Below are 25,783 nucleotides of genomic sequence, written 5' to 3' on the forward strand. Positions count from 1 at the left end.
TACTTCTAAGTAATTACTTTTTGAATACTATATTTATCTGTACGAGCAAAAAATATGTGAAAAGAAGGATGTGATCAGTTTTCATGTACTTGCTGAAAAAACATTTTCAGCAGAAAAGTGTGCACCTAAAGACTAAAGCTGAAGCCATATTTTGATAACAAGAGATTAAGCCATGAAATGTCAAAAATATTTACCAAGAGAAGAGACAATATTAAGTAAAGGTATGCCGTTTAATTATTTAATCAAGGGTAGTATGTGACATTGTAAGCAACTGACAATCTAAGCTGATACTTGGCTCTATAATCAGTAGGTTTGTGACTGAGTACATGCTGATCAAAATGCAAGAAAAATTTCGGACACATTTACAATCAAGGAATGCTGCTCTTGATAGTATCTGCCACAGATATAGCTGTAGTGTTCATGATTCCTTCATAATACTGCAGCCATGGTTCTGAGAGGAGGGTTGTACATACCTTCACGATTACCATTTCTAGTCGTGTCTCGTGTCTCTGGCAAGCCATACTCTTAAGGCTATTCATTCTCAATGCACAACAGGCTATAATCTGACAGAACGGAGAATTGCTGTGTCTCTACAAATAACTGCAAAAGCCAAATAAAGCAATCCTCCTCAAGATGTGTTTGTTGGTTAAACAAAGTACTAATTCATTTATAAACTTTCAAGACAATAACAACCGAGTGAACGACATCAGTATGAGGCACTGTGCGTGATCCTCATCTCTCTCTATCTATCTCTCTCTCTCTCACAGACGTGGTCTTACATAGTATGTGAGTAAAAGAAGTGGTTGTTACAGAATTGAAGTGGCGAGCAAGAGCAATGACAGATGAGAAAATTCATAGCATGAGAAAAGGTAAAATTTAGACTATCAAGGGGAAGGGGTTTTGGGTTTAGCCAAGTTAGTTTCTGGATCTTGACATGGATTGAATAAGATTGGATGAACTTCTCTGGACATTCGAAAAACTTCTTTAAAGAAACAACTGAAATTTCAAACAAGTCCTAAAAGATAATAGTATGCCGTGAATAAAAATTGTAGAAACTCTCAACAGAGATGATAACCACCCTTTGACATTGTATGAGAGCACAGATTAGGCACTTGAGAAAATAGGAAGGTGAAATACTAGACATGGCAATATAAAACAAACAATCAAAAGAATATAATGATAAATGGTAAAGCATGTACCTTCATAAAAGGCTGGTCCTTTTCTGGAAAGGAATAAATATAGCTGTCCTTGAGAAGTATTGAAACCTGAGATTGAACAAGTAACTCTTTTCAACAGTCACTACAGACCTTATTATACTTGTCAAAGTAATTATAGATCGAGATGTTGGCAATATGACCTTCTCATTGGATTGTACATTCGTGATCGTGTGGTACCTCAAATCCGAACAAATTGATTCCAGATATTTCCTCAAGACAGTTACAAATTGAGTAGCAGCTCTAGCCTGCAAGTCAAAGCATATAAATGAAAAGATAGAAGTAGAGTTGCAATTTTCTTGATCAGAGGTTTTTTCAACTTCTACATGTATAAAAGAGCTTATGAGAACTTTCTATAACACAGTGGTAGATGAGGTGAGAGGTCAGGAGACTTCCTAAAGATTTTTTTTTATATGGTTTTATTGCCGTAATTAAGATATTTGTATAACATATTTTCTTTTCAAGTAAACATTAACATCATTAACTGAAGAATTCTAGATTCCTTATTTTAGGTAGGTAGTACTTCTTTTCTATTAGGAAAACATACTTAGAAAGATTATTTACATCCACTTATTTCAGTACCATTAATTTCTTCCTACTGATTTTAGGAGTGTCCCCTTCTTTATACTAAGTTTTCCCTTTGTTCTTTTTCACTCCGTCAAACCAAGCATCAATATTGTACTGGCTTAAGAGGAGAAAAGATCAATACCAGAAACAAGAGCACATAAAATATTTCTAAACAAGAGAAAACGACTAGAACTGTAGAAAAAAGAAACTTCAGCTCATAATATAGTGAAAAGGAAGACAATTTGACTTGGCTGTACCTGCACTTCATCGCATTTATAAACTGGATGCCTTGGAGAGTCAGAGTCTTCACATGACAACTTGGAGTGGCTAGGCCTAAGTTCCGTAATAAGCCAATGATATCGGGGGAGTCGAGGAAGATTACAAGAAGTCACCTAGACAAGATTGTGCAATGTTAGAGAGTTTTGTTACATCATCAACATATAAGGAACCATTAAAGAAAAAAGATACCAGAACTTATCCATCTGAATATTTGACATAAAATAGCACTACACCGTAAATTGCACCAAAAAAATAAGATACTGCCTAACTTTTTCATAGGATTAATTGCATGTATTATTAGAGAAACTGAACAACTGAGAGACAGTGATTAATGTAGGTTCTTAAAGAAGCTAAAGTAATTTTGTGTTTCAAAGTCATGGATTAAAATGTAGAACGCACAAAATATAATTTAGACGGTGACTAATGTAGGTTCTAGACTGACAGAAAATAAAGCAAGTCTTCATGAAAGAGGGTAAAGTAGGAAATTTTGTGCTTTAAAGTCATGAATTGAATTGTAGCATCCAAAAGACAGAATTCATCTTAATGGAAACTTAAACTAAGATGTGAAGTTAAGGTTTATGTTTGGAAAATTATGGCTGGGGAAGAAATTAACTAAGTGTAAATTGTTAGTCTTGTGCTAACATAAAAAGAACAAGAGGGAATATGTCATCATTTACAGGCCAACATACTAACGTGTTTCTTACGAAACAATGTGGTCATGGAGGTGCCATGGTCATCATTACACTGTATTTGTACAGGACATTCTTGCATATATATATATATATATATACATATATTTATAAAACAAGTGTGCGCACACATACGCACGCACAATCATACACACAAATATATATAAACACAGGAAGAAAGGTTTAAATGAAGGCGGGGGAATCATACAAGGAGACAGGGCCACTGGATTGGGAAGGGGTTTAGCATACTTGCGGGAGTACTTTTACTTTGTATTCTTATTTACTTTTTATGTTTAGTCTGTTTTGTCACTTGGAAGTTGGAACATAAACAAATTAGATTTAGGTAAAAAAAAAAAGGCAAAAAAGAAAAAAAGAAAAACGGACACACACACAAACTTTGGATTAGTAACTTATCTTTTATTTTTCATGTACTAAGTTTTTAAGTGTTACAAATCGATACAAGTATTATAAATTTGATGGATCTGATATACTAATGCATAGAAATTGGACTTACATGGTCATTCAGTACATTAATATGAACAAGATTAGGAGCTCTTCGTTTCAGATCAGTCAACTTATGTTGTGTGCCGACCTGCATGAAAGTTTCATAACAGTTTTTTGTATATTATATATTATTCTGAAGTTAATGAAGTTTAAGTTCAAAGGGAAATTCTTTTCATCTTTCCAAAGAACACCTTTAATAAACTTCTTATTGTCTCTTGCGGTGAATTTATAAAGTAACTGTGTGTACCTTTAAGTATTTGCTGACTGTAGAATTTTTTTAGGAAAAAGAAGAGGATCAATAACGGTTCCTCATTTTTTCCGGTGGTGACTCGAACCTCCAACCTAATAGTTGAAGGTTAAGCGTCTTACCAAATTGAGTTGCGGTTCATTGTCAATGCGGTTACTTTATAGGTTCAGTGCAAGAGTTCTCACAATAAGAAGCCTATTTATTTGAACCAATAAGAAGCCTATATACCCCAACACGACTAATAGATGAATATACATAAATATTCATTCAATTATGTTTCTATATATATTATTTAACAAAAACATTTTATGGAAGCAACTAAAACTCACAATGAATGGAACAGGAGCATCCAGAAAATCCACCATCCTCGCTGGCAGAATCTGCAGAACAAAAACAATACCATAGGATGATTCACATCTAAACAAGGAAAGATGGAAGAGCAGGAAAAAATGGCCGTGTTAGAAAGAACATTTGCAAAACTGAAAAGAATGTGAAATTGACTATAAGGACATAGCACGACTAAACCAGTTAACTTCTTAAGCAACTAAGGATGTTCTTGGTGGAAATGATTCATCTTCAGAACATGTGGGATGACTGATGAGTTACACATTTCATTATTTAAAAGCAATCAAATATGATACTGCAAAAGAAACAGAAAACATTTGTTTATATAAACTTGAGGATACAACATAAGTGGTTCCTGCATTTCGTACGGAAGAAAGAGCATATGCAAAGGAAAGCAAATCCTCGTTATCTTTACAAATTTTTATTGCTTAAGTTTAAAAATCACAGTTATTTATTTAATAAACTTAACAGTTAATAGTGATCCTGAGGGGAAGGAAACATAATATATACACTAAAACTTACTGGAAGAAATAAACTCTGCCACTCAAATGGACGAATCATAGGGATGATGGACAACACCACAGCCGATAGGATACCCTAGTACAAAAATATGGTAAAAAAACGTCTTTAATTCTTTTGAAGGAGAAAAGAATGATAACTCCTAGTCATTCTCTGTTTCAAGGGGATGAAATAGTACCAGATTTGGGCACATCAAAACAACTTGTTTCTCCAACAATACACCGGCGATCAAGGTAAGGATCTAGACACATGAAACCCATCAGACTTGGGGAATTTCATAAACAGCATTATACATAACAAACATTTCATAATATATTTAGCCAAATTTCTTTTAGAAATTTAATGCCCAGGCAAGTAACAAAAAAAGGGGAAATCTTATAGTATTAAAGGTAGTATAAGTGCCTAAAGCATTTCTCCTAGAGTAAGGAGAAAATTTAATGCCCAATGCTCCTTCGCGAAACATAGATGGAAAGTACTGAACAATACAAACAAGTTAAGCAGTAAAGAAAGGCCAGACTTTCTCCATCAAATTCAAGGAACTGCAGATGCATTTCTTCATCTCTGAGAATAAGACAGTTCTAGAAAACAATGAATTGTAAGTCTTGCAACCTGAGCAAAATCAAACATTAAAGAAAAGCTAAGCTGGCTACAAGAAACTGCTCAGCAGTTTTCTACCAATTCTCTCTTCTGTTCCACTTAGCACCATAGGAAAAGGATCAATAAAATTCGCATGTTAAAACTCCTCAACTATTAAATCTTACTACATATTGGTACCAAATATTATGGTGTGCACATGTTTAATGTATTGGAAGTTTCAATAGCTAAAACCAAGTATTCAAAATTATCTGTGTGGCTCATGGATAATATTGTTGGACATTGCTAATATTGTTGGATGTTCTATTTGGGATAAAATGACCACTACGATGAACTATAAAGTTAAAGTTATAATTGGATTGGTAAGTGGTAGTTCTTCTCAGAATGCTCAATGCTTTTGATACATTTCATTTTTAAGATAATTTTTTTGAAAGGTATACTTTAGACACAACAAACAAAAGTATCTAAAACAAAGCACATAAGAATTGAAAGTTTAAAACGAATTACATTGTCAAGAGAAAGAACTCGACATATGGTAGCTATTGACCATAGAGAGAGTGAAGAAGCTTCCTCGGCATTAGCTAATTTTACCTTGACCTTCAAAATTAAATAGTATTATTAGTACGAATGGTTTTCTCATGCACAGGCAAGTACCGCCAAAAGCTGAATAATCATTTGACAGTCTAACCTGAGAATCTTCCTTAGAAACTTTCAGTATATGATCAAGATACTTCTCAGAGAGTCCAAGGTCAGAAGCAGAAAACCGTCGAAACTCAATGGGCTGCATATGCTCCAGCGGCTGAAAATTGATTTTGCTTCCCCTTTCAGGAAGATTAAGACGATGATAGCCACAAACTATCTGTAGCAAATCATTCTTATTTTCCTGACATAGAGGTTGCAGAAACGGCTGACTTGAGTTCGAGAAGTCAGGAAATGACAATCTAATTACAAGAAATATAGCTTAGGAAGTGTGCCTGAGGGCATTATAAATTCACCTTTGCCCATTCCATTACCACATCATCGGTTGGATCTTCAACCTGGCTATTGGAACCATCATCTGACACCATACTTCTAGCTGGACTGCCAAAACAAAGTATATTTTAAGAAAAAATTATTGAGAAAAATAAAAGATGGTAAATGCGTTTCAACTAACTCAGATTTTGGCCCAACAATATAATAGAGCGTATAACTGTATGGAAGACCCATGTAACAGAGAACAAACTGTTCTGTCACCTAAATAAGGATTCGAGACTCCGAATGCTTGTTGCTGATTGGTTTTTCTGACAGATGTCTGAGGCAGCATCTAAAGTATGGACATTATCTGATTGGTTTCCCAAATTCTCAGATGGACTATCATCACAAGCATTCAAGTTCTTGCTGCCATCCTTAACCAAATCCCTCATTTTATCTGATGCATCACTGGCCGTAGCACTCCTAGGAGAATATTGACACCTTGATGATGCCTCCTCATCGGAGATAATGCCTGCTGCTGCAGCAGCAAGAGTTACGGCATGTTTAACAGGAATTGCAGAGGCCATCCAGTTTGTGCCACTTTCAGCACCAGAAGGCTTCACATTTGAAAGCTGCTTTGGCATAGATTGAGAAGGAACACTGGTAGCAAGAGCCATTTCATCAACAAACTTAGTAATCCGATTCAGACGATCCTGTGCAACCATGCTGCATACAAGAAATGAAACATGCAAATAATTACATAGTGGGGGAAACAACAGAATCAAGAGTTGGAAGTCTATTAAGTTAGATGAGATTTCCGAGACAGAAAACTCTAGTAGTTATTAACACGCATACCTGTTCAGTATCTTATAGTGTAACCCAAACAGTGGCACCTTTGTCAAGATACAATAACAACGAGGAGCAGAAATCAACCACCTACTACCACCAGAATGTGATTGAGGAAGAGGTGATAGAGACCCATAAATGGCAGGTGGCCTCTGAACAACCTCTTGAACTTGCAAGCAAACACCATAAAGTGTGGCATTGCCTGCTACCTGCGTTAGACACAAAGAACGTCTTCATAAAACTTTGGCACAATTTCAAAGATACAGTCTGTAGTGGAGGAAACTTAAGAGAATACTGCAATTACTTTCCAAGAAGAAACAAAAATAGTATAATTTCTTCTTCTGTCTACCCCTTCTAATTTTTCTTCAGAGTGGGACACCTTCTGCAACTGCTACTTGAAGGAATGAGGAAACCACAAAATTTCACAAGGAACTGATAGAAGTATGTTCAACTTGAAAAGTAATGCAGAAACTTTACATTCTTGGGGCACTCAACAAATAAAAATATATATATATATCTAATACTTGCAACCAGAGTAGAGACTAGTTAAAACTTGCAATTTATAGAATATTCAAGAAGCAGGATACAAGAAAGTGGAACCATTAGGCTGTATGGCATTGTTTGCACACAGAAAGAATTGCTTACTGAGAAACTGAGGTACTCAGGAAAAGAAACAAGCAATGGTAGGAGAGAAAACAAACTTGGACTTGCCTTTAGTGAAAATATAAATGAGAAATCATCTCTGGTCAAGTGTTCCTGAAGACAAATCAAACTAAACAAATAAACCAAGTTTTGTCATAGCAGAAGAAGAAAAAGAGTAAGAAGCTGTTAATACAATTGATTGAAGGGAATATCTCATATCCTCTCAGTGAGGAGAGCACATAAGAATGTTATTGCTGCATACCTGTCCATAAACAAGTTCATTTAACTCACTTAATGATGGTGATCTCTCCAATACGCGAGCCTAGGTGAAAAAGCGGGTAAACTTTAGGCCACCAAAAGTTAGAAATTAAACCTCCAGAAATGACAGAAATGTATCTTGCACAACAGAAATAAGAAGCTGCAGCAACTTGACTCAATGACGTATACCAGGGAACTACACTTTCTAGGTGCTTCTAACATCTTATACTTTTAATATCTTTTAAATAAGAAAAATCACATATGCACAGCAAAACCAACATAAAGGCTGGTCAAACATTTTGAAGTTAATATATTGACTTCCTTATGAAAAGAGAACCACCAAACTGCATGTTAACAGTGGCTACAGTAGAGAAATGTGTGTCAGCACAGCAAAAGGCCTCTATTGGTTAATTAAATGCACAAGAATTGTCTGTCAGAAATGAAAATCCTTTCGCATACAACATTGTATTATGAACTCTAGGAGCAATACACCAAAACCCCAATATAAACAACAAGTATATGCTTGTGGGAAATTATTGTTCTAGTACAGAATAAGACTCAGATGGTGATGTGTTCTCCAATATAGTAGTTATAAATAAGAAAAGCAGTCAGAGTTACAGAGCAAGTCCCGGGAGAGGACTCATCTGACTGCAATAGTAAATAAATAAATGAATAAAACAAAGTTTCCGCAATATTCCTCTGAACTTTGACAACTTCTGAAAAAGTTTGCTGACAGATAATGGATATTCAAGTAAAAGTAAACTGTATGACTGTCACAATGTCGCGTATATCGAGCCATATCCATAGTTCAAGATATTCAAAAAGTTATAGAAGATATCTTATGTTCATAATTGGAAGAGTTTGAGAAACCACATACCTTAACACCTGCAGGAAAGCAAAATGCAGCGAGATCCTGTAATTGCAAATCCAACTTCTTTCTAGGAGGATACATGAAGAGCACCTATTAGACACAAATCAGAATAAAAGCTTGATCACCCTAAATACAATTTCTCAGTAAACCCAACACTAAGCACAATCAGTTTCTGAGGGAGACATATAGATTCACTGGATAGACGATACTTTGCTTGAAATTTGCATGGTTACATTAACCAAGGGGGAGCTTCGAAAGTAGCATAAGCTCGAAACAGAAGGAAAAGATATTCTTTGCACTATTTTTTATTTATAGCCTACAAAGAAGAAGAAGCAATCCAGACCTAGAGACCATAAAGAACTGGTACACAAAGACATGAAAACAATGATGCTCATATAGCATGCTATGAGAACTTGGATAATATTATAGCTTTTACCACCCGTAAGCAACCAACCTGAGGTTCCATCATTGGGAATTTGGGCGGCCGAAGTGGCCGCATACTGAATTCAGATGCTTCAATTTTTTTCATTTGTTTCTCAAATTTCTTTCCCCTTATATACGCATCCTCAACAAACTCAAGCTTGGTGTCTGGTTGGAGTCCCACAACAACAAAGTGTTCAAAAAGCGAGGTTGGCTCTTGATATATGTCAGTACCCTACATTCAAACTCGTGTGATATATCCTCAATCTTCACAAGAAGCAATCATACAACAATAAGGAGCAAAATACCAGTAAAAGCCCAATACCAGGCATAACAAAAAAATAAACAAATTTTATAATCAAGATGAAAAGGTACAAGAGAATACGTGAAGCCATTACAGAGAATGGCTTTAGTATTTCCTTTTCAGGATAGTATAAGTTTGCCTCAGACTGTAAACAATTGTAAAAGACACAAAGATTTAGGTAAACATGTAAGAGTATGACTACTGGTGGCTATAACTGAGTTACACAAAACAACAGATTAAGCCAATCCCATAAATGGTACAGATAAATAGCAAAGAATGTTACGATGACATTAATAAGCAAAGAAGAAAAATGTGAGAGTGGGATGAAGAGACCATAAAAGTTCAAGACAGTACAGTAGAGCATGAAGAATATGTTGACAACCAAACTACATACCAGTGTTTTAGAGTTAAGCTGATACCACTGCCTTTTCTGATTAGCCAGAATCTCAGGATCGAAAGAAGAATACTGGCTATCATCACGTGAACAACGGCCACCCAAGTGCAAAGCCCTTTGCATATGACCCTTCAGTCTTTGGAAATTACTGGTGCTACCGCTGGGATTATGACTTGAAGTGACTATTTCACTTCGCGCACGCCTATGCCTTGGTACTGACTCCAAATTTGGAGTACTACTTGGATAGGCATGATGCCATGCCTCACCTGCCATTCTAACTGCCTCCTTGGACAACTGCTGCAACACCTCAATTGGTGATGGTGGTTCAGACCAGTCTTCCTGAGCATCATCATTTTCTTTTGTCCCCATTTCTACACTGATTTTTCCTCTGGATTCCACTACATGACGGGACCTAGTATGTAGTTATTATTATTTCCTAGAGAAGCAAGCATTCTCCGGCATTATTTCATAAAATTCAGCCTATGTCTTCAAAATTCAAGCAACTTCGTCATCACAAGCCTACTCCTGGGTTTATAATCATGCGCACATAGAACTGCACCGCCAAAAAATTCTCAAGATCGCAACAACAGCTGATGATAATCCTAATTGCAAACCCCGTACCAATATCAGTGTTTCATAATTAGATGTGCATTGATTTCCCTGTTGCAAAAATATCAAGAAAAATAAAAGATTGATCTTTACAATCTCTGGAATAAAGTAATTGCACAAGCTGGGGAAAATATTAGGTCCGTCAATTTTTCAACCTCCTCTTACATTTATCATAAATCCAAATGATCATGTCATCTCTCTCTCTCTGGCAATTTAAAGGTCAGCATCAAATAAAAGATCTATTAATTAGAAAAATGCACGTAATTTTCTGTTCTTTCCACCACATTGCTCCTGGTTATATTTGCATACATGTAGATAAACATATTTCCTACATTTGATCATGCATTTCTCCTACGCCCAAAAAGGTAATGCATACTGCATTGAATTGAACCCAGAAAAATGAATACGCAGTGATGAAGAATCGCGATCTCTGTACCTTTTTGGAGGATTTTGATCCTTATTATTTTTCTCTCTGAGGATTTCGGTTCCTGAATAACGGTTTCTTTCTGCATATATTATTTGATGTTAGTGTGTGAGGTGGGTGGGTGTGTGCGTGAGAGAGAGAGAGAGAGAGCATGCAGACGGAGGTTGTTTATGCGAAATGCAGAATTGCCTAAAACTGAACAGCATCAACGTTTCATCGTCAAATATTTGCAAGAAAATAAAATAATTACAAAAAACGTATGTCTAAAACATACTATATATCTATTTATATGTGTGTGTATTTCATGGTCTCAAAAAGTACTATACCATATAGAATGATCATGAGCAGGAAAAACGTGATAGAGCAAAAATTATGATAAAAAAATAAAATAAAAAAGGAAAAGCCAAATACATAGAAATTTAATGGAAAATGTGGTAATTGTAAGATAAATGCAAGTATGCAACCAAAAACGGTGCTACAACATTGCTGATATTATGATACGCTTGTGTTTCAAATTATGAAATTATCACCTAAATGAAAATGATAGAAGAAAAAAAGGGGTTAATTCACTATAAATTATTAAACTTTTATTAAATTTTGGTTTTACGTGCAAATTTTTAAAGGTAATGGGGCAGTTATTGGACTATCAATTTTGATATGAGTTTGCTATCAATTGAGATTTTGCCCAGATTTACTATTGTCATGGTTAGCCAACTAATATAATTTTGCATACTTTGAAATAGTAATTACGATGTGTCATCACAAACGTTGTTTTACTCCCCAGTCGATTATCTTGCATCAATTATTCTGCTAGTCGTGTTAACAGTAAATTTGGTTGTAAAATTAAATTAAATCAATAATTCAATAATTATCATATTATATTTTAAAATTTTATGTAAAATCAAAATTTGATAAAAGTTCAATAAATGATCAACAATTAAACTAAAACCGAAATTATAACAAAAGTGTAAAATAACTTGTACATAGCGTTGCATAATCTAGTGACCATAATAATTAGTACAAAGCTCGTCTTTGTTTGAACTCTATTCAGATTTTGTTCTATTTGACCGTCAACCTTTTTTGGCCATGAAGAATGCATTTCTCAACTGTTTTTATGGAGCAATCTCCGGTGATTTTATACAAAGTCCAAAGTTTGATTCGACAAATTAAATAATGTTCTCAATATCATTAGTTTTAAGCAACGCAAGTCGGATCACTTTGTATTTATGTGACATCACAAGGAATTGATGAGCCTAGACATATTAACTGTAATCTAAAAAATAAAAAATAAAGTGAAATATTAATATCTTTGTATACAACTTTTTTGGAGCAAAATAATAGATAATCTACCGATATGTCATGTCACAACTCAACCATTAGAGTGAAATTCCAATAATAAAATCGATACAATTTGAAAAAATTGGGATAGAATTGATAAGTTTAAAAGCTCGGGATGAAACTGATACGTAACTAAAAATTGAGATATACTAATTGATAAATTTTAGACATTGGAATAGAATTGATAAAATCACAAAGGGTCAGGAATAAATTTGATTATTAACACAAAAAAATATGTTTCCACGTTTCTATAGCAGCGATGGTTTGTACGAGACCCCAGTACTACGATTTTACCGGGACATATATAAGTATACCACAAAATCATGAGAATGTGCGACGAAAATCCAACTCAAACTGGATCACATGCCTTGCAAATTTCAAGTACGGCTAGGTCACCCGTGAACCCTGCTCGGAAAGTTCAAGGTCCTGCTAAACAATGGACATGGTTAACTACATTCAACGGGCCATTTTGACAAAACCACACATCAAGATTGCCAAATTTGTAGGGGAAAAGTGACAAGGGAAGAAGATGATGAAAGCAATAAGGGCCGAAACGCAAACGTAGAGAGTTTAGTACCTGTTGAGTAAGGTCAGCTCTGGACAAAGACTTTAGCTGGCTGTTTTGCATATTGGAGAGTAACTGAACTACGGTATCAAGATGAGGCAAACTGCAAAAATTTGATTCAAGGTCCATGCAGAGGAAAGAAGAAAAAGAATAATAGATAAAACTGTGTAAAGTAATCAAAGTTCCAGCGATGTCAATGTTTTTGTTTTATCTGTTATTTCAATGGAAATGTCGGTCATCGCTACCTAAAATGTCAGATCCAGTCATATAATGCCGGCGCACATATATTATCATACAGAGTCCATATCTCTCCTCTGGTCCATCTCTTAGAATTGAAGAATAGTTTGGAATAAGTAAACAGAGACACGCTAAGTACATAAGGCACAAAAACCAACACATGAAAGATAATACAAAGAATAATACTAATAGTTATAACTTTCAATCTAATGAGAATATGCTTGAAAATAAAATGCAATGTGTTCAAACTTGGTATTGACTAGTTTAATCAGCATAGTTCATCTGCCTACAATAACGAATTTAAGGCAGCTACCTTGGTTCAATTATGAATTTGAAATTTGACCTGATGTTTGTGTGACACTGTGACTACATTCCAAGTACATCAGCCATTTGAGATTCTTTAAAGAATACTTTTAACTCAGCACAGGTCTCTACATGATCACTGTACACACAAGTATATTGTAACCAATATTTCATCTAATAAAGTTTCACTCCCTAGACTCATCAGAGCTTTAAACCCCAAACAGCCATCATCTTTGCCATGTCTCCATGCACGTTAAACTGCCTAAAAGGATTCTGTTTAGAACATGTAGACGATAGCAGAAGCCCAATCCCCACATAATCCGGATCACCATCACATACAAAATCACCAAATGACTTCACATGAATGAGGTCTCATTTAGAATTTGCATAGATCAAGAACACAAATCATATGAGAATGTTCTACTACATCATGCACCACCAACCAACAATACATGTGCCAGTGTTACATTGCACTCAGTGGAGGCATTGCACTTATGTCATTTTCTGTTTTGTCTCAAAAACATTCCTGACTTCCATTCATCTCTGGAGGCATGGTGCTCATGCAGCGAACCAATCTGAATACACCTTGCTATTTATGGTTCCTTTAACTTGTGCATATGACCTCATAAATACTAATATCGTTGCCATCTTTCAATAGTGAATGTTCAGTATCTTCCATACCCTCTTTGATGTGGTTTTGGTAAAGAGCCAACAGCTGTGTCAGTGCCCCATTTCCTTAAACATTGGCATTTTAATGTCACATTGCTCAGACCTCATACGTATGATGTATTTTCATTTTCAGTCTCTTCATTCATTTCTTGATCTCTTAGAGACCTTAGAAAAATAATCAGAACTTAACTGAAGAAAGATAAGTGGTTCTAAAATAGTAAAAGTAGGTTAGAAATGAGTTGTCAAATTTTAATTAGGGGGGCTTATGATAACATATGTGATCAATGAAAGAACAGACTGAAGAAAGAGAAGTGATTCTAATCTGGTAAAATAGAGCTTTCAAACAGTATAAATGAAATAACAAGACTAAAGAAAGTGAAGTGATTTTAAACTAGTAAAACAGACCATTGCAATCCTCTTTCCACATGTGTGTCCAGAGATGAAACAACTTGAGGCATCTGCTCCAGTACCTGCATCAATCAAACACAGGTCTTATTATCATAAATCCAGGCAGATGTATTCTACAAGGATCTCAATCAGCTTTAGAAAATGCACTTACTGACTCTGTGTTTTTTATGGTAGAAGTCATAGACAGAAGATTTCTTGGAAGCTTCATTAGTTGAGCCTGAGAAGATTCGGCATCCACAGCGGTTAATACTGTTGGGGAAGTAGGTTTTCAAATTTTAATTTCAATAAATCTATTACCAAGATCTCAAAACAAATTCACGTGAGAAATCACAAGCATAAGTTCAGTCAAGAATCAATTACTGAAATACACAAGGGCGAGACAGAAAGCCATTGCCCCACATCAAACACTGACCAAAGTAGTGATTCTGTTTCACACAGAACAATGGAGGTGAGACAAGAAGGGGCAGCTCAAGCAACACTTGGGTTACTCAGTGTGCGGATTTAGCCAATATTATTAGCATGCACAAAAACAAAAAATAAAATCGAGAAACGATGATTTTTATTGTAATAGCGGCACTACAGATCACAAAATCATTTTTATATAATGAAATGAATAATATCTTAAAAATGAACAAAATCGGAAAAAAAAATCTAGTATAAATATTTTTTTTTAAGATAAATCAACAAATCCTAGCTTCTAAGCCTGTTCATACGATGAAATTGAATAAAACATTATTTCTATGTTTCCGGTTTCAACAATTCCATGTTCATTGCATATTGGAAGAAGTGAGAAATTCAGGATATTTGAATTTGGAAGAGTCAATAACATCAAGGATGGCATATATGACCCAGACCCAATACCCCAAAGAGGAAATAAAATCCAGTGTAGGACTGTTTACTGTTGTTTAGTGAAATTAAATTAAATGCTGCAAACAATTCGAGCTGAGAGGATTACTAGTGCAACACAGAGATACGTGTGTGTGCGTGTGTGTGTGAGAGAGAGAGAGACTGACGCGGGAGGGGGAGGAGTGGAGCATGAGATGAAGAAGATTGGAGGTGGACTGTACAGATTGGGAGATTTGATCCGCCACGATTTTGGGTGATCCTTCTCTTTTGCCGCCGCCGCCGCTGCCGCTCGCAGCCATGGAAGTTTTGGGTGCGCGGTGGAACGAATGTGTTTGACGGTGAGAGCGTCTATGTTACAAAAATATTGTACTAGTATTTCACCAGCTTAATTGCTGGAACCATTTTTCAAAAGAAAAAAAAGTAAAATAAGGAAAAAGCTTTCTTTTCATACCATACGAAGTTACACAAATTTTGTTTTCGAGTATATAAACAATTTTATTGCAACTCCATATGTACACCGTTTTCGGGTAAATCCCGTATATAGACCCGATTGTCCCCTACTACTTTATTTCATTTTTACATTTCTTAATTTTTTCTTTCTATTGGCTGGGTTTTTTACTTTCTCTTTTCGTATACTTTAGTTTCTTTTTTTATTTTCATTTTTGTAACTCATTAGTTGTTGGTCTCCAACATTTTCTATACTATATTAACAATTCAAGCTTTTTTTTTTCCATTTCAACTTTTATCAGTATGATGTAGTATATCCGTATAAAATAAATATATTGTATTAATTTAAAATATCAATATTTAATTTTATTCAATTAAATGAAATGTTAAACAAAAAAACAAGAAGTAATTTGAAGGTCTACGAATAAATTGATTTGATAGTTGACAATAATGCATTCTTATTCCCCTCAACGAGAAAGCAACACGGTGGATGCTTCAGTAGTAGTAATTCACAATTACAGACCAGATAAATACAAGTTAACTACTGTCAACTAAAAAGACATAGTACAAGTTAATTACTTCATATTCTACACTTCCAACAACCAATCACACAAGTCTATAGACGATCAATTTGGGAAACAGACCATAGTAAAAAAAAGTGTGAACTAAATAAGAGACCAAAAAGAAAGAAAAGGGCATTAACAGAACAGGAATTTCGTGAGAATATACACACGCCAAAAAGAAGGAAGTAACCCTGACATTTACAACCACAAAAAGTGAAAATTGTTGGTATAGAAGAAAACCTGCATATGCACACTCTACTCAGTAAAGCTATTCCGTTCTGCTCTATTGGAACGACATGGTCCCCATATACGTATTGTGTTATCATCACTCGCTGAAGCTAACATTTGGGGTCGCCTTGGGTTCCAGCTAACGCAATTTACAGTCTTCAAATGGCCAGACAGGATCTCAATTGGGCTAGAACTTCTTCGGTTCCATATGTACACCTGCTACCGCACATTGTTTAGTTCAATAGCCTCTCACAGAGACGGGAAGGGTGTGTTTACTTTAGGTGATAGATAGCATAGATAGATATAAATATTATAGATGGATTGAATAATTATGAGCTTGCTTGATTGTCTAATCCTTCAAATATTCAATTATATGCATTGTCAATCTCATCCCCCATGAAGGAAAGCAATAAGGATGTGCAAGTACCTTGGAATCTTCACTGCCACTGGCAATGAACATACTGTTCAAACCCCCAAAGCAGGAACGGATGACATATTTCTGTTGCCTGTGGCCACTGTACTTGCGTGGTTCAATCCATTTTGTGGTAACGTCCCACAAGTGAATTTCTTGGCTATTAAGGTTGACGATTAAGTAGTTGCTATCTCCAGATACCGAAAGAGAGGTGATAGAGTGCTCCTCAGAAATAACACGTTCAGCATTGGTTGCCAAATTCAATATCCTTATCTCTTTGTCGGAGAAAATGCTGATGAGATTTTCCCCATCTGGAGTCACAGCAATATCAATAACCTTTGGCATACGCATACCTTTCCAGGCCTTAATCTCATTACCTTCACAGTCCCACATGTAAATGCCCTTCTTAGGATCTGAGCTGCCACAGACGAGACACTTGGAATCAGGAAACCAAGCACAAGAACTAACAACAAAACCATCGCCGCCGAATGTTTGCCTGCATGTGCCAGTTTCCACATCCCAAAGTTTAAGGACTTCCATATTTCCGCAAGTGAGTAGCATGGAGTTATCTGGACTCCATGCCACAAATGAAACAGGTTTTTTGTGGCCACATAACACGTGCCTCAGGGTTACTCTATTATCATCCTGCACCTGGGGAAAATATATTACAAGAGCACTCAGAAACAACAAATATGTATCAGGTATGATAAATTGGTAAACAAAACCTGAATGAGATAACAAATAGACATTTCAATGTAGAAAGCATTAAATAATTGTAATGAAAAAGAAAAAAAAATGATGCAACTGGCAACAACTATTGAAGTTTTTTAACAGATAATATATTAAGAGGATTGCATGAAAGTTAGAAACATTTCATAAATTCCAGAATCTCCACATCCTCTTACCTTCCATGCTTTGCATTTATCATATTTAACTAAAGGTTATTCAGAGAGGAAAATTTCAATTTCTTTAAGTGTACGAGATCAGCATTAAGTCCCCATCTATCTGTCAGACATAATACAAGTATACAACATATGTAATGTAGCGGAATGAACACAATTCTCCTCTCACAGAATAATAGTAATAAAACATCAAAATAGGAATCCACTGATATTTCTGGAACTATCGAGCTAAACATTTTTGCCTCACCTGATTTGGCAGTTGGAGTCACTCAAGCCTCTAAGAGATTAAGTGACCAACTTCACCAGAAGGCATGCTTAACAAAGGTTTAACTTCCTGAACAAGGGAAAAGAAGCCGCAAACGTGGAGCAACTGTCAGTTCCCTAACTCTGGACATCGAGAACATATCATCAAATATGTAAATCCAATATCATCACCAGTCTATACGGTTTTCCCTTTTAAGCAGTTACTAGGATGTTCAAAGTGAGAGGAGTAAAAGAGTTGATCCTTGAGAAAGAAACAGTTTTTTTTTGTAAAGCACACAGCGTCCAGCAAGATATTCTATCATTCCTGAGAGAGAACACACATTGCATCATGCACCATGCACCACAGCCACAGTGCATTAATATGCCATGGTGCTGCATGGACTTATAAACGATAACCACTATATTGAATCCAGTGTGTTATCATTATCTTTACTCGAAACATTATCAAATAATACGAAGAATCCAAAATAATGGAAACGGCTTTGCATTAAAGACAATACTGTTGTTCTTCCAAACTTTACTCCCTAATGAACAGGTGTGGAGTTTAACTGAACCAGTAAAAAAAATTGAAAACTCAGGAGGCGGATTTATTTGATTGAAAATATTAATTAGATCCACAAAGGTAAGTAATAGTTTGGGAGTGGTGGTAATATGTTGGGTAGGAGAAGAAAGTTTATATGTTGCCCCACCCTAATCTTTTATCACATATCAATGTAGTAAGCATACACCACAAGTCACAAAAGGACAAACATATATATCAATCAGTTGTGTTCGGACATTATTCTTATTATGCTGGAACCAATACTTATTTCGGCAAGAACATATCTGAACTGTCATCAAAATACAACCCCAAGTCATCATCTAAGAATCAAGCTAATATCATCATCCAAACATTTAAAAAAGAATGAACAAAATCATATTAAGAGATAAACAAGCTCTTGAAACACAAGAAAAAAATTTAGTGATTACTGATTGTGGCTATAACTTATTGTAAGTCCAATAAGCAACAAATGCATAGCACTTCTTCAGAGGTAGAGACATTTGATTCAACATGATTAGAGTATTACATCTTAAATTTGTTTCTGAATAGTAACATCTTCTGTTCTTTTCTCTCTCTCTTTTTAAGAAATTTCCGAATAGTATTGTAATCATAGTGTTCTGACACTTAGTTAAAAATTAAACAAGTTAATAAGTCCACTAACACAAGACTTATATTAGGACTATTTAGTAAACTGATTAGTATCTTCTGATGCACACTGAGCAACAAAATTACTAACATAAAGAATAGACAATTATACATATTGCTTCATCATATCACATCAGAATATCTATACTTCAATTCTCCAATACAATCAGCTTGTCCATCAATGAAAAACATATTTTCAGGGATGACAAAGATATATTAATCCTGGATCAAGGACAAAGATTGCAGATTCGGAAAGAGGTGTGAAGTACCCTAAATAACAACTCTCCTAATCAAATGTGAAAGTGAATTTCTGAACAAATATGTCACTTTTCATTTCACCTATGTAAATTGTAAGGACGCTTCAAATAAACTCCTCTTTGTTACAAGAAAATAATAAACAAATCAATAAATTCTATGAATAAACCAATATAACTTATGAATAGATGTATCTATTTAATATGGTAAAAATCTCGCCCCGTACAGTATTCGAACTCGGACCAAAATGCTTGTTCATAAAAATTATTGACTTATTCATCAAATTATTGACTGTTCGCGAGTGTTCGCAAGAATTCTCAATTCTCAACACATTTAGTATTCTCAACGGAACCTCTCTCTCTCTCTCTCTCTCTCTCTCTATATATATATATATATATATATATATACTCTAATTTAGAAGAGTACACTAAGACAAACAATGACAAAGAGACACTAAATAAGTTTATCCTCAAATCCTTGAAATTAAGATAAAAGAAAAGTCCGCCCCCATTACGAACATTAAGCAAAAGAACTAATGAAAATAGAAATTCACGTTACTCCTCATTTAGTTATATTTTTTTTATTTAACTTAGTTTCATGAAGTTTTTAAATTCTTTTGTTTATTGCTAGAAAATAAAATGTATATTAAAAATTATATTTAAATGAAAAAGAAGTAAAACGTACACTTTTCATTTATGTAATATCTTTTGCTGCAAAAATACATTTCATTTCTATTCTATAATCAATTTCTTTACTTACAAATGTTTTATGCTTTAGAAATAAGATATTCTCTATACTTTTTTGAATCTTTCTTCTGGCTCCATTAAAAATGTACTTAGGTGCGTAATATAGTTTATTATAACAATATGCATTTTCGCAATGTTAATGTATTTCTTAATTGCTTTAGTAAGTCTAATGTTTTGAATCAATTATTCCATCACAACAAGTAATTGATTGTTCATTAAATATCAATTAGGTTGTAAAAGCATTATGATATTTGCAATGCTATATGAATTGAACTATTGAAGGATTTGTGTTTATTTGAAGGAAGACAAAAAGAGAGGGGTGGATGGGGGGACAATAGAGGGACCATACATCTGAATCCTGATTCAGTTTCATTACGAAACAAGAAACTCAAGTATATTTCCTACATAAACTAATGTAGTTCACTTATAATTTGTTTAAGGGTATGGTTTTGCACGGATTAATTATTTATCATTTGATTAGTTTTAATTTTATAAGATGAAATTAAATATAATCTTTCAATGTTCAAATCAAATAATTAAATTAAGACTTAAGGTAACAATTGACTGCCTAACACCTTTCAATTTGTATTATAGCAAAAAACTATACCTTGATTTTTGTGGTAACTTTTTTAGCTTAAAGCTTAAATCTATATATCACAAGTGAAAACAAAGACTCTACTACAGTAAACTAAAAAGTAAAATTCATCTCGCATGAATTTCTCTTTATGCTTATGATACATCGTTGTAGAGATTCCTAGATCTACTATCATTTTTATCTAAATTTCAAACAATATTCCGAAAGAAAGCAAAGGAGAATTTTAAATCATAATTTAGAAGTTTTAGATATAAAAGACTCTTTTTATATCAGATAAGTAGAAATAAACAAATATATATAGTTACTAAACCATCTCAAGAAATTAAAACAAGGAGATTATAGGTATATCAAAGTTTGTACGAGCGCACGCCTCTAGGTGTATAGAGTAAGGTCTTCTTGTCTCAGTCAGAAACTTAATGCTTTTATATAGTTTATTCATTACTGATTATTAACTGAATTTGTAAATATTACTTTTATTCAATAAATTCTCATATGTCTTGATATCTTGAAATATATCACATTTGATAAATTGAATTGTAAAATATTATAAATAATATATATAAACCAATGGCTCGTGCCTTGTATGTAAAGCTTCTGCTATTTTCTAGTACATAAAACACATCAGCAACAATACCCTATGGAAAAAATATTGAAACTAAGACATAAATACCATATACCTTCCATATGATGGCTGTGCAATCACTTGATGATGATGCCAAATACTCTCCATTGTTGGAAAACTGAACAGACCATACTTCATTTTGATGATTAGTCAATATCTACACAAAGATAAAGAATAGACATACAAGTTACAAATTGAAAGCAAGCAGGCTCATTATGAGTGCAAGTATAATTGATATTTTCTTAGAAGTCCCCCTTGTTACATATACACAGATAGTGAGATAGATAACCAAACAAGAAATAGAGCATACGGATGAGTGCAAGTATAATTGATATTTCATAATGATCTCATTCACAGTTTTTTCCATTCAAGTACAACATCAAATGTAACAAGGGAATCTAATAAAAGAGTCTTAAGTATAAAAATAAAAGAGACACGGACACTGAACAAATACATATATGGAAGAAATACAAGAGATCTATTAAAATTGATGAACATGTAAAAAGTACTCCCTCCGTCCCATAAAAGTATGCTCACTTTCCTTCTTCATCCGTTCCACAAGAGTATGCACAACGCATTTTTGGACATGACCCGACCACTAATCCCTTATTTTTAATCTTCACTTTCAGCATTTATTTACAACTTTACCAATATGGCCACCATTATTTCTCCACACACTCACAAAAGTGGACCATTTTCTCCACTCACAACACACTCTAGCATTTATTAAAACTCGTGCGGAACAAACTAAGCATACTCTTCCGGGACGGATGGAGTACGAAACACTACAAAGGAGTCAACTGCTACTATATATTAAGAATATCCCATCTTAACATACAACTCACAAAAAAAGAAAGTCCCTAAGACTCTTTATATTTTGAGATTCACCAACCAACCTTAAACTGATCTAGGAACTCTTCAGAATCTCCAAATATTATTGCAATAGTCCAGCTGATGAAATAGAGTTAAGAATATGGAAGGATTACTGCAACATACTCCCTTCGTCCCAACTTTTAGTATCCATTTGAGAGTGACACGAGTTTTAATAAAGTGGTTGGGTGTGTTGTGAGTGGAATAAGGGTCTCACTTTTTTTATGAGCGTTAAAATAATTAAAGTGGAGCAAGGGTCCCACCTACTTTTACTAAAAATAGAAATTGATATCAAAATGTGGGATGGCCAAAAAAGGAAATATGGATACTAAAAGCTGGGACGAAGGGAGTATAATATAATGTATAGAATAATTGCTTTTGAAGAAGCACCATAGATGCTATTAGGGATATTAGACAGCCTCCAACAAAGTAGGTCCAGCGATATGAAGAACATTACAAAAATATTACTTGTACCACAAAAACAAACAGGCAACCCTCATTTGCCTTTCACATAAAAAGTTGGGGTAATCAACTAATCATAGTTTGTGTCCCCAACTTTCAGCATTTTCCAAATAATGTCCCCGAGTTATGTTTTCACTTCAAAAACCCTCAACTTTGGAAATAAAATTATTTATGTCCCGCCTTACAGAATTCAGCGACAGTATAGTGAGTCACCTAGCAAGAAGCTGCATTATTCAATATAAAATTGCAGAAAAAACCCAAAGCATTAAGAATCAACCTAAGAATTCGGTGAGGTGATCCATGATTCCATCGCAGAATATTGTAAGGCATGACATAAATCAGACTTTTTCCAAATATGAGAGTTCTTGAAATGAAAATGTAAGTTGGGGAGATTATTTTGGAAAACGCTGAAAGTTGGAGACACAAACTTTGATTAACCCTAAAAAGTTTACAAATTTCGACTCTACTGCTCATTTCCCCTTCCATTATTTGTCATATATGAATCAACATGTAACTTTAAGAACTTATAATCCCTCAAGTTAATATTTCCGACAAAGGAACATTCCAAAAAGGCTCTATTTATTAATGGACTGTCTACCAAAAAAAATAGAAGGAAAAAACAAAACTTAATAATCAACCTGAGTGGTCTCTGTTGGAAACTGATCTCGATCACAATGGTGGTCTCTATACAGTGATACTGAATCAGATGAACTGTGGTAAATACAGTCATCGACCAAAGCAGAAATAGCCATTTCGACCAAATGTTCCAGCCTTCTCTCAGGCAGTGTAATTGGTGGTGGTAAAACTTTTTCCAGATTTGCGAGCAATCTTTTTCGCAACTCGTGAACTGAATCACTATCAATACAACCCAACCTCAATCCCTTCAAAGAGAGCAGTTCATAAGAAAGTTTGTGAACCATTTCTGTGCCAATTTTCAAAGATGAAAACTGCTTCCGCATTATGTCCAACGCCAGAGATATGTTCCCACAATCCAAACATTCCAACAAGCATTGTTCAAGAACAAGGAAAGATACTGAAGCCCTTGTCTCGTCATCCAAGCCATTTATTTTGTCAAGACTCTCGATGCAATCATCCCAATTTCCATCTAAAATGTGTGATTCGATTAATTCAAATTCGGGGGACTTACATGTAATGCCAGACTCAGATTCCAAACAGGCAGCGGACTTGCTGTAACCTAGAGCGTATAAACATTGAATGATGATTCGTACCAACTCGTGCTTCTTAATCAGGCCTCTTGGACCAATCACATCTCCTATGTCATCCGTTGTCTCCATAACAGCTGGCAACTCCAAAATACATTTGAATGCACTATAAATTCTCCATCTCTTTTAGCCACCTTGTGATCAATATGAACCCACTGTGGTCACAAAAGGGCAGTGAATGTGTCTGTACATTGGCTTCACATAAATATCATTTAGTACATGATCAAAGAATCCATGAAAATGGATTATGTAATAGTACAAATGAATAAGTGATGTCATGATGTCAACCACAAATCATAGTGACCACAAGTTTACATGAAAATGGAGCACAGCTGAGACTGGCACCACCAAATGCAATATGCAATGAACTCATAGACAGTTAAAACGGCCAAGGACTACTGCTACTTAGTAACATCAAACTTAAGATCCTAACCCGTTGAACAGCTTTTTATACGCTCCGATAGCAACTGTTATATCAATCCAATTATGATAAATACTGTGATCTCAATGTCTCACTATTTGACAACCATAAATATTTCTCGCAAACCCAACCAAAAGGTAACAGAAAATTTTATAAACCCATAGAGTAAGTTCCTCCAAGATATAGCAATCGCACTCCAATTCATGAAGTAAAACCAAAAATTTGGGCTAACCTACCAAAACAATCGACACAAATGAACAAAAGCAGCTTAAAAATCATAATGAAGACTACCTTCCATAGTTGTTCGAAGCGACTGATGGTACAATTCGGGCAGCAATATTAGGGTTTGATCGAAACTCGCAAAAATCAAATGGGGGATAAATGATGGTGATGTAGACGACTGAGGAGTAAAGGAGCGAGCTGCTGTTATCCAAATGATTCCAATCGACGCATTTTGTTTGAATTTTCGAGGTTTTTCTCAACTAGCAAAATCTTCTTCTTCTTTTTTCTAGCAATTTAATTTATTATTTTTGATTATAAAGTATGCTTACTTAAGGTTCTGGATAATTTGATTATCAAAATTTTACTGTATTTCATTTTGAACCTATCTATCAATAATTGAAAAATGGTGCATCATAAAAAATATTACTAGTAATAAATTTAAGAAATGGTGAAAGATATTCGAATCATTTTGCGTAGAGTAGAGAGATTCTTGTTGGTTTTATTTTTCTTTTTGTCTTTTTTGGTTCCAAAACAAAATAAATAAATAATTAATTAGTTTTTCAAGATATTGAAAGTTAAATTAAGATCTGAATAAGATTTGTAGATTATATTCATAAGATTGGTTGGGTAAAATATGATTGTAATGTGATTTAATAATTTATGTTTAATAGCATAGCTTCATAATTAATGATTTATACTCCTAATAAATAAAATTAATAATATGGTACTTATTTAATTATTAAAATATTATATTATTTTAGTTGTACTCGTATATTAAGCCGATATAAATTTATAGTTTTTAAATTTAAAAAAGTTATTTTTGAACAACATCAGTAAATTTATATAAATACAAATGGGATCTAAATTCAAAATCATTAACTAGTGAAAATATTGTAAATCATACTTAATTAATTACATGTTTCAAAAAATATAATTGTAGGTTAACTTAAATATGAAATTCTTTAACCAAAATAATCACATATACATATATTAATATACTCCATAATATCTATTAATTCTATAAAGCAATACATATTGCAGCCTCCATAGTGATTCTCTCTCCTACATGGCACTCCCACAATCCTTTACTCCCTCCGTCCACAATTCAGTGCCCCATTTGGGTGTGGGCACGGAGCTTAAGAAAAGCTGAAAAATGTGATATGAATAAAGTATAAGGGTAGTGATTAAGAGATTAGATGACTTTTACTAATTTTGTGTTAAAAGAGTGTTTTTAATTTATGAATTTATTTTTAGCACCATTTGGATTTATTTTTTTAATTTAAATTTTTCAGTTTATTAAATTTCATTTTTCAGATTATTAA

The 25,783-nt window shown here is 34.3% G+C and overlaps 3 protein-coding genes across 5 annotated transcripts; all 3 read right to left on the reverse strand.

Annotated features, from left to right (window-relative positions):
* Positions 1-209: 209 nt before the first annotated feature.
* Positions 210-10,924, reverse strand: LOC131000015 (uncharacterized). Of its 2 annotated transcripts, XR_009093642.1 has the most exons (20): positions 10,690-10,924; positions 9,645-10,304; positions 8,981-9,181; positions 8,533-8,616; positions 7,660-7,719; positions 7,467-7,511; positions 6,765-6,964; positions 6,192-6,635; positions 5,954-6,038; positions 5,647-5,841; positions 5,466-5,555; positions 4,543-4,605; positions 4,368-4,442; positions 3,830-3,880; positions 3,264-3,341; positions 2,039-2,173; positions 1,358-1,462; positions 1,200-1,265; positions 474-600; positions 210-394 (listed from the first exon to the last, which is right to left on the reverse strand). XR_009093642.1 is itself a non-coding variant. In XM_057925745.1 (19 exons), exons 2-19 carry the CDS (start codon positions 10,011-10,013, stop codon positions 532-534), a joined length of 2,415 nt encoding a protein of 804 aa, XP_057781728.1. In that variant the 5' UTR covers positions 10,014-10,304; positions 10,690-10,924; the 3' UTR covers positions 210-531. The 2 variants fall into 2 exon arrangements, 1 of the variants encoding a protein (XP_057781728.1); XM_057925745.1 differs by having other exon boundaries at positions 210-600.
* Positions 10,925-12,168: 1,244 nt separating this feature from the next.
* On the reverse strand, positions 12,169-15,553 carry LOC131000154 (tobamovirus multiplication protein 2B). 2 transcript variants are annotated; one of them, XM_057925936.1, is made up of 5 exons: positions 15,211-15,553; positions 14,349-14,414; positions 14,195-14,259; positions 12,593-12,683; positions 12,169-12,444 (listed from the first exon to the last, which is right to left on the reverse strand). In XM_057925936.1, exons 1-5 carry the CDS (start codon positions 15,340-15,342, stop codon positions 12,403-12,405), a joined length of 396 nt encoding a protein of 131 aa, XP_057781919.1. In that variant the 5' UTR covers positions 15,343-15,553; the 3' UTR covers positions 12,169-12,402. The 2 variants fall into 2 exon arrangements, with proteins under 2 accessions (XP_057781919.1, XP_057781926.1); XM_057925943.1 differs by having other exon boundaries at positions 12,169-12,441; positions 15,211-15,540.
* Positions 15,554-15,923: 370 nt separating this feature from the next.
* LOC131000040 (WD repeat-containing protein WDS homolog) lies at positions 15,924-24,780 on the reverse strand. Its single transcript, XM_057925783.1, has 5 exons — positions 24,531-24,780; positions 23,234-23,952; positions 21,319-21,420; positions 16,709-17,344; positions 15,924-16,497 (listed from the first exon to the last, which is right to left on the reverse strand). The coding sequence occupies exons 2-5, from the start codon at positions 23,888-23,890 to the stop codon at positions 16,309-16,311; spliced, it is 1,584 nt and encodes a 527-aa protein (XP_057781766.1). The 5' UTR covers positions 23,891-23,952; positions 24,531-24,780; the 3' UTR covers positions 15,924-16,308.
* Positions 24,781-25,783: the final 1,003 nt, after the last annotated feature.

Source organism: Salvia miltiorrhiza, chromosome 1 (genome assembly GCF_028751815.1).
Source record: "Salvia miltiorrhiza cultivar Shanhuang (shh) chromosome 1, IMPLAD_Smil_shh, whole genome shotgun sequence".
NCBI lineage: Eukaryota > Viridiplantae > Streptophyta > Magnoliopsida > Lamiales > Lamiaceae > Salvia > Salvia miltiorrhiza.

Bases quoted from the DNA above. Each gene is read 5' to 3' on its own strand.
- LOC131000015 (XM_057925745.1), bottom strand. From the start codon at position 10,013: ATGGGGACAAAAGAAAATGATGATGCTCAGGAAGACTGGTCTGAACCA. The intron at 5,842-5,953 runs GTGAATTTATAA...CCTCTATGTCAG, and splicing joins TGGTAATGGAATGGGCAAAG to GAAAATAAGAATGATTTGCT. The intron at 1,266-1,357 runs GTCATATTGCCA...GTTCAATCTCAG, and splicing joins ATGTACAATCCAATGAGAAG to GTTTCAATACTTCTCAAGGA.
- LOC131000154 (XM_057925936.1), bottom strand. From the start codon at position 15,342: ATGGCTGCGAGCGGCAGCGGCGGCGGCGGCAAAAGAGAAGGATCACCC. The intron at 12,684-14,194 runs GTCTGTTTTACT...AAATTTTTGCAG, and splicing joins GTGGAAAGAGGATTGCAATG to TTTGCCTCATCTTGATACCG. The intron at 12,445-12,592 runs GTACTAAACTCT...TCCATTGTTTAG, and splicing joins GAGCTGACCTTACTCAACAG to CAGGACCTTGAACTTTCCGA.
- LOC131000040 (XM_057925783.1), bottom strand. From the start codon at position 23,890: ATGGAGACAACGGATGACATAGGAGATGTGATTGGTCCAAGAGGCCTG. The intron at 17,345-21,318 runs GTATATGGTATT...TATTTTCCCCAG, and splicing joins GCACAGCCATCATATGGAAG to GTGCAGGATGATAATAGAGT. The intron at 16,498-16,708 runs GTACTTGCACAT...GTGCGGTAGCAG, and splicing joins GTGGCAGTGAAGATTCCAAG to GTGTACATATGGAACCGAAG.